Genomic DNA, 9,168 nt, shown 5'->3' with positions numbered 1-9,168 from the left:
AGGCAATACTTCTGTACAAAGATACACTCTAAGTACAAACCATCAGACAAATACAGAGAGACACACTGGGGGGAAATAAAGGCAACACAGAAACAACTATACTCACAGAGTTTTATGCAACTGCACCAAACACCTGAACAACTGTCCCATATGTCAACACACAGAGCCTTTCTAACCCAGGTTCCAAAGATGCCGCAGAGGCAACCAGCAGTGGCAAAACGTGCATCTCATTATGGCACAGAAATAACACCTCCCCCACCGCTCGTTTGACACTATTCGACCAGCGAGGCGCTCTTTCTGGTCAAAAATGTAAACTTGGTGTGACCTAAGCCATTGAACAGAAATCCATGGTAGAGTTGCCAGGGATAGCTCAAACTTTGCGGTAAAAACACCTAGATGTCAATAGAGAGAAGGCATGCTTTTGCAAACTCGAGGATTTTGTGGTTCTTTATAATCTTGGTGTGTAACATATCTGGTCAGTTTTCACTTAAAAGAAAATGAAGCTGGGAAACAAAAGATTTGATCATAAAAATCATAAACGGGAAAAACTGCTCCACGGAATTGTTTTAATTCAACAAAAAGGAATGTTATTAGCTTATGTAATACAATAAATAAGTTATTATTTAAGGTTTTTCCAGCAGACTACTTGGAAGCTGGAACTATATGAACCAAGGTAAGTTCAAACCTCTAGTTGGGGATAACTTAATTGGTTCAAGGCCACTGAGAACCAAAAGCCAAAAACCAAAAACCAGGCTTCCCTAGGGTCAGGTGTTGACTCCTTCAGCTGTTAGAGACCTTTCAGTGGGGAAATCTGGGGGGCACTGCACGTTCTAGAAGGAGAGCAAGACCCACCACATTGTTGGTGAGGAGGAGTCACGAGTCATATTAAACAAAAGACTCTGATTTCCCATTCCTAAGGACAGTACCTCTTGTGAAGAGATGAATTTCCAAAACTATACATAACATTTTTTTCACTGTTCATTATTTTAGGTAGTGAATGCTGGCCATGACAGAGGTCAGAGATTTGTACCATATTGGAGATTATGCTTGTAAATCATGGGAAGGTCTGAAACAATCATGCACATTTTCCTTGGGCAAATGTTAAAGTGGTAGTGTGTTGTTTTTTTTAAAATGAGATATAATTCACATCCCATAAACTTTCCCCTTTTAACAATTCAGTGTTATTTCATGTTTTTACCAAGTTAGCAGCCATTATCAAAGTATATATTCCAGAACATTCTCATTCCCCAAATAAACCACATCCCCCATTAGCAGTCACTCCAGCTCCTGTCTTTCCCTAGCCATGGCCATGACTGGCTGGTATATATTTTTAAGTGAAGAGTGACAGCTTTCCTGGGCATTGTACTTTTACCAGTATGTGGCCTCCTATGATTTTCATTAGAATTTTTAACATGAAACTTAAACCACAGACTTTGTGGAGATGTCAGTACCCTTTTTTTTTTTCTTCCTAACTTTTTGTCACACAAACGTTTTTTCCTCTGTATATAAAAATAGATTTTTCTGTCTCCACTGAAGCCTACAACATTATTTTTTCTCAATTAAATTCTGTTGTTTCAGAAATGAGAAAAGTCAATGCCCCAATATTTAAAAAGTCCGACTAACCAGAGTCCTTATTAACTGTGAGTCATCGTGGTCTCCTTCCCACTCCTTACAGTGCACAGAATCCGAGAGGCCAAGGCCTGCAAAGCCAAGCTGCTTATTTTGCAGGTGAGGAAACAGATTTATCGTGGGCTGCTGACACATCTGAGACCACAGACAGCAAAGCTAGGATGATAATCCCCTTTTACTAGTATTCTAGTAACAGATATTTTAAAAAAAAATGTTGTTTTAGGTTATCTACAAAGTCAGCTACCACGTAGGTCTACATCAGGAAGTTTCTTCTACAGCTTTGATCTGAGCATATGATTTTTTTTAACCATTTTTTTACATGTCCTCTTTTGAGACTCTGTAAGGACAAGTCAAGTACCTTCAACCATGGGGCCCAAATCATTCACTGAAACCTAGCAAAGAGCCAGGGCTCCAGAAGGATCTCAGAGCACAGTTCCGAGGCCCACACTGTCAGCTTCCACCTGGTCATGTCTGGAGGACGCACGCCTCTGTGAGAAGCAAACTCGTCACAGACACCCAGGACTCTGGGCCTGAAGACCTGACAGGCCATGGATGTTTGGGATTTAACTACTGCAACAGTTCTTCGTCTGCGCTGACTTTCTGGAACTGGTCCCGGTCAGTTTGGTGATGGATTTGCTGTCATCTTCATCGATCCTTGTTTTCACTTCCCTGCGGGAAAGGGGCAGGGGAAAGAGGGAGAGAGAGACATAGAGAGAGAGAATGCATTACTGAGGTACAAAACTAAACCACAAATGGTTCTGTAGAAATAAAAACAAGACGGCTGAGCACTTGCTGTATGTCATCCAGACACCGTTCTAGTGAGGACCATGTGAATTTGTTGGGCCCCATTTTATATGTGCGGAAGCAAAGGCAAAGAAAGAAAGGTGAAGCAAGTTCCCTTCGGTCACGTGGCTGGAGAAGCCACAGAGCCGGGCCTGGAACCACGTCTGAACTCTGAGCACCGGCCATGCTCACACATGCACGAGGCAGGCATACACGAGACACACATGCACAGCAACACACAACACAAACACATACACATACACACACACATACCCTATTGCTCTCTCCTGTGGTCTCACATGCTTTACAGTCTGCCGCACGCACAGCTCACTCCTTAGCACTCTGGAACCTGGCTTCCATCGCTGACTAGTACTTGCTGACCTTAACAAGAGCAATGATGACTTCAAGACCACTCTTTAATGATACAGGATCATGGAGATAATGATGAATGCTTAAAATCCAGGGGAAAAAAAATCTTCCTTCCACCTCTTCCTAACTTTCCTTTAGAATTAACACCTAGAGGCTACAATGACAAAAGATCTTCACTTTCACAAGTGAAAACCTCCTAGGGATAGTATCCTTCCAAGTGGGTTCCCAGGGATGCCTGTGAAACATGCAGACCCTGAATGGCACTCCTGACTCTGACAGCTCATCCCCAGGAGGCCTCCAAACAATCCTACCTTCCCCATCAAGCCTGGGGAGCTCCCACTATGGGCTGTCCCTTCACAATACTGGCTCTGTGACTGCTTATATTAATAGAATGCAGGGGAAATGGTGGGCTGGGACTCCAAGCCAAGCGAAAATAAGGCCTAGCTGCTCTCAGCTGCCAGGGCTCCTCAGTGGAGAGGGCCAGCAGAGTGGCCAGAAGGACAAGGACCCTGGTGGCAGACACCCAGCCTCAGCTTTACCCCCATGGCCCCCTGACCGCAAATGCATGAGACACCCCAAACAAGAACCTTCCAAGTAGAGGAACCTTCCAGCTGAGATCCAGCCAATCCTGATAATTTCAAGAAACTAAAAGGTGGTAGTTGTTTCAGGCAACCACGTTTTGGTTTATTGCAGAGCAGCAGACAACTGAACCTACTAAAAACTTGCATATTCCTAGTACAGCAACACTGTTAGGGGTAGGGTTGATATTTATATCAAAATATAATGCAATCCACATGTAATCTTAAATTTTTTAGCAGCCATATTGAAAAAATATAAAAAGAAAGAGGTAAATTTAATTTTATTAATATATTTTAACTCCGTATGGCAAATATATTATCATGCTAGCATTTTATCAATAAAAATAATAATGAAGTATTTTATGATTTTATACTGTCTTCAAAATCTAGTACTTACTCAGTACCTATAGCACATCTCAATTTGGGTTTGTCACATCCAGGTGGCCCATGGAGGCCAAATTGGTCAGCAGGACTCCAGAATGTGCTGATATGTGCTAACTTTTGAAAACCTCTATACTGTGAGTTGGAAAGAAGGTATCTCAGGAGAAGAAAAAAAAAAAAAAAGAGGGAGGAATTAACTCTTGCTGAAGGCCAGCTAATAAACGCTATACTATATGTTTTCACATTTTTCTTATTTAATGCACATAAACAATCACACAACACAAACACACATGCAACCCTGACAGGTGACAGGATAGTATTATTATCCTCACTTCACAGACGAGGAATCAAAGACCCAGGAGAAGAAGGAAGGTACACACTCATAGAACATCCCACACGTGCGTTGCTGAAGCAACAACACTTGTGGGAATTTGTTAGAGCAACAACAGAGAACTCATACAACTTCCAACTGCATCATCTCAGACATTTGGTCATTCAACAAATGCTCAATTTATGCCAAACGCTGGGACCCTCTATTAGTGAGCACTGAAGGAGAGAGAGAAGGCTAAACAAATCATTCCCAGGTCCCGAGACAGCTGCTAACACCAAGCACGGTACACCAGTCGTACTGGTCTGCGGGGAAGGAAAGCGTTGTGGAGATGGGGCTGCGTGGACACTCTGACACAGGAGGGACCTCTTGAAAGAACAGGAATTGACCTTCGCTTAATGAGGAAAGGAGATTCTAGGTGCAAGGGACAGCCTGCATAAAGGCAACGAGACATAAAAGAGCTTGGCCATAAGTGGAATTAGGTTTGCTGTGTCTACAGATTATCATTCCTTTGGGAAGTAAGATTAAGAAATGCGACCAGAAAGGTAGGTGAGGCCAGGCTGTGAGGGTTTGCACATGTTGGATACAGTCACGGCTCTGGAATTTCCTCTAGGTGGGGGGTGGGGATGTGGTTATGGAATTTTAAAAAGAGGTGGAGGTAAAAAATACAGAAATTGGAGAAGTCGCCAGCTAGAGGCAGTTCTAGAAGCCCTGGGGATAGATGACCTTAGGCAGAGAGAGAGAGAGTAAAGAAGAAGAGAATGTGGAATGCAATCCTGAGATTGCCAATAAGGAAGCAGCAAGCCGATGCGCCAGAGTGGTGGCAACAAGTCCCAATGTTGCCACTTAGTAGCTGTGTCACTTTGAGCAAGCTGATTAAGCATTCTAGTCCTCCACTTTCTTATCTGTGCAATGGGTATACTAATCATAGCGCCTTCACAAGACAACTCACATCTCTCCCTTCTAGGTGGTCCAATAGCCTCTACCAGCTACAATCATCTGACTGTCTGGTCGAATGTTTTCTCTCTCTCTCTCTCTCTCTCTTGTCCCCCCTTCTCATTACACTGCATGGCCTGCAAATATTCATTTCCTTGATACCACTAATGAACCATGTATGGGGTCTCCACAGGCTGAGAGCTCACAATAATGCAGACATTTTACTGAACCTGAAAGCAACTATTAGGGAGGAAAAATACATACCCACATGGTCCATCTGGCCTTTGGTTTTTCTAATCCACTATAAGTCCAGGCATGTCCCTCCCACTTCAAGGAAATCAGATATTTCAAACACCTACAATAGGTGTAAGCCTGGGAAAACTACACTTTCTCACCAAAACTACCATATGCTTGGCAACTGCATGTAAGGTGTCTCATTGGCAGATTTCCTCCCAACAGGCTCAGCTCCTGGGCTGAATGGAAATAATCAGCCTGAGCACTTTTTGTGGGTTTGTTTGTTTTTTTTTTCTTCCAAATCTCAGACCATTGATCAATTAAACACTTTGGAACTTGAATCTACTGCAAAATGTACAAAGCTTGTGGTTCTGATCCTGGCAAGCTCACTTGCCAATGGACAATGATTGTGGTAAATGTCCTGTCAGCACTGCGAGGAAACTGCATTTCTAGGAAACACTTTTCCTGGGATTGAGAGGTTTCTAGAAAAAAGCAATACTAGTAGTTCAGGGTGTTAACCAAACATTCATGGCCTCCCCTCAAAACAGAATTCTGTTTCAGACGTGCAAATCCATAAACTCATCTAGCTCATGTTTTATGACATGAGACAGCATGAAAGCAGCGGTGATGGTAATTGTCTTGCAAGATCTAAATTGAGAACGTAACATAGTTACATTATACGTAACTTTCTACAGGATGTAAAACCTTTTTTTAGATGATACAGACAAAAGGAAAATCTACGTTCTGTTTGTGTGATTACACGAAGTCGGTATGTCTCTGCGTGTTTATGTGTGTGCTTGTGTGCATGTGGATGTGTATGTGTGTATGTATCTGTGTGAGGATACGTGGGAGGTGTGCATATACACCATACTCTTGAGCAACCAAACAAAACGTGGTGGGCTTTTCAGGAACCAAATAAAAGTGAACTTGCAGATTTGTTATCTTGAGGGGTATGATGAAGGACCATGAATTTACAAAGACGCCCACTGTGAAGAGGGTATAATCAATCTATTCTAATATCTCTCATCATCAAAATAAGAACTCTTTAGATAAAGAAGAAAGGTGAACGATAATTTGCAAACCTTCAACTCCTTTTACTGATTAGTATGCAAATTTGGGAAATCAGGACACTTCCTCTCTTGTTCTCAGAACTGCTTACTCATGTATTCCGCTGTAATGGAGGGGAAGGGATCATACACCTGGCGATGATTTTGACCATGACAAAGTGGCCATCAACAATGTCACTTTGCCAAGTGACAGCTTATCAGAAAAGCTTTCCGCGGTCACTCTGTGTAAAACTGCACCTCTCTCCAAACTTCATCTTTTTTTTATCCATTGCTGTCCTTTGGGGTGAAGTTTCCTTGCAGGCTGGGATTTAGTTGCCTCTGTTCATTGTGGGTCCTTAGCACTTACAGCAGTATCGTGCTCCTAGGAGAACTCAGGAAATGTCTGCTGAATAAATGAATCTGTCATCTCTGGCTCTAAGCTTGGTCTGGCTGCTCTGACTGGCTAAGTGGATACCTCTGTCTTTTGTCAGTCTTCTTTTCCTAAAGTTAGGCCTTCACCAAAACAGAAAACCATTCTGTAGATAAGGATACACACACACACACACACACACACACACACACATTCCTATATATTATATATGTATACAGAGAGATCTGTGTATATACTTTCTATGGAAAATAAAATCAAGCTAAAAGAAGGTCATTTCCCCATTACCAACTGGAGAAGGAACCATACCCAGGGTGGCACTTGTATTTCCTCGAAATTCATTCTTGCAGAGCCTCATGAGGAAACTAGACTTCCCCACTGCAGCATCCCCAGCAAGCACAATCTTGTAAGCCTTCTGTGAGCTGGAAGATTTATGGTCGCCATCCACCATGTCTGTCTAGGGGGACAAAGCCACGGTGGGTGACAAAGGTCGGGCCAGTTGTCTTCCTAATAAGTTATAAGGCACCAAAAATTCACAGTGTTCGTGAATAAAATATCCCAGAAACTACCTACCTGTGGTGACAGAGCTGAGATGGGCTTTCTTGAAGAACTGAGGACGCTGCCCTCACTAGTGGACCCCTGGGGCTTCCAGTCTAAGATGGCAGCCACACCTTCGGCACCAAACGTCTCTTCATCCCTTATATCAGGAACCTGGTTTTTGTTATTATTTTTTTTTTAGTCAGCCATTAAAAAACAAAGTCTCTCATTACACATATATATTATGGATTAAAGAGAAGAAAAATATGCAGATGAATCTATAATCAGTTCTGTTATGGAACAGAGGAGCCCTAAATGGCAATCTGTGAAAATTTCTCCCTACCCTGATGAAGAAAAATACATTCTACTGACTATGTTTCATATTTATAACCTTTAAGTCATATTCCCATGACAGATACAAGTCAAACAGGTATCTGTTACCTGTTGGTAACATGGAAATGATAGATTTCCATCGAAGGCCCAGGAGACAGTGATTTCTGGGGCTTATGTCTATGTCTGAAGCATCCCCCCAAAGCTCTCCTGCATGTCGTGTGACCTCTGAGGTGCCCTCTGCTCCCTATATTCCACCTCCGAGTCATATTCGTTGGAATCTCTCAGGGTAGACAAGCCGCTGTCAAAGCAGCTCTCGGGAAGGCTGTCCACCTCACCATTCATCCTCTGCATAGGGTCACAGAGGGCCAATGAGTCACAGTCCTCATCCACGTAGGAGGAGCGGGATGACCTGGTGAAAAAGGAGAAGACAGCTCTACCCGAGAGTTCACAAAGCTCAGGACTACACAGCAATGGACTCAAGAAGACTAACAACTCTCCCTTTTGCCAAGAATCACAATGTACTCCATGACTATGCATCAGGGGAAACAAAGTGTTCAGAGCAACACCAGCTCATTCTACGCAACAACCAATTAAGATAAAGACACTCAAGTCTAATATTTAATAAAAATGAAGCCATTTTTAAAAATCACATTCTGTATTTCCTAACAAGAAAGGAATTGCAGTGTTCAGAGCATAAATGCAAGTTAAGAAAAATGTATGCAGGACATGTGAAACTTTTTACTCTAATGTGGTCAGACCATACTCCAAATAGCTCGTCCATTTCCGGATAACAGCTCTACTTTTTAAAAGGGATGCTGACAACCTAGATGGGAAACCATGATGACCACGAGACTCAAAACCCTCAGAGACAAGAAACTGTGCCAGGAGCTCAACTTCAGTCTTATTGGTGTCCCTCTTCAAATCCTCAGAGAAGCTGACACATGAAGATAAAGAATACATTCTCTTAGGTTGCACAAGACAAAATAAGGGCCAACTGATAAACTTTTCTAGAAGTCATATATTTTTTTAAAGATTTTATTTATTTATTTGACAGAGAGAGAGATCACAAGTAGGCTGAGAGGCAGGCAGAGAACGAGGAGGGGAAGCAGACTCCCTGCTGAGCAGAGAGCCCAATGCGGGGCTCAGTCCCAGGACCCTGGGATCATGACCTGAGCTGAAGGTAGAGGCTTCAGCCACCCAGGCATCCCGGGAGTCATATTTCTAATCAACACGGTAAAAATGACAGGCAGTTAGAAAGGTGTGGTACCAGAATATGACACAGGGAGTTTTCTGACACTAGGTGTTGATACATAGTCTAGTAAGAAGCTTGTACGTTTGACAGGGAGGTTTCCCGGATAAAGGCAGGAACCTCTGGCTTCTATGGATGTTTTCATTTGTGAAACTCTCTTAACATCTTATAAGTAAGGGAGAAATTAACATCCGACAAAGAATCAAAAGAAACCGTATTATTTCCCTATTTACTTTTGCTTTTCCATTTGATTTTCCCAAAAACCTGTTTATACTGAAATAGTGGGGTGCATGCATGGCTCAGTCAGTTAAGTGTCAGACTCTTGATTTTGGCTCAGGTCATGATCTCATGGGCATTGAGATTGAGCCCCACATCGG

At 42.6% G+C, this 9,168-nt stretch overlaps 1 protein-coding gene across 1 annotated transcript in view; it reads right to left on the bottom strand.

Annotated features, from left to right (window-relative positions):
* Positions 1-1,472: 1,472 nt before the first annotated feature.
* The window catches only part of RASEF (RAS and EF-hand domain containing), a 58,905-nt gene continuing 51,209 nt past the window's right edge, over positions 1,473-9,168 (bottom strand). The window contains 4 exon segments of the mRNA XM_044265822.1: positions 1,473-2,298; positions 6,982-7,129; positions 7,246-7,383; positions 7,651-7,951. Of these exon segments, the coding sequence (XP_044121757.1) occupies positions 7,720-7,951 (232 nt within the window). The 3' untranslated portion in view covers positions 1,473-2,298; positions 6,982-7,129; positions 7,246-7,383; positions 7,651-7,719.

The sequence above is a fragment of the Neovison vison genome, chromosome 9, assembly GCF_020171115.1.
Source record: "Neovison vison isolate M4711 chromosome 9, ASM_NN_V1, whole genome shotgun sequence".
In the NCBI taxonomy this organism is placed as follows: domain Eukaryota; kingdom Metazoa; phylum Chordata; class Mammalia; order Carnivora; family Mustelidae; genus Neogale; species Neogale vison.
This window is presented reverse-complemented; position numbering and strand designations above follow the sequence as displayed.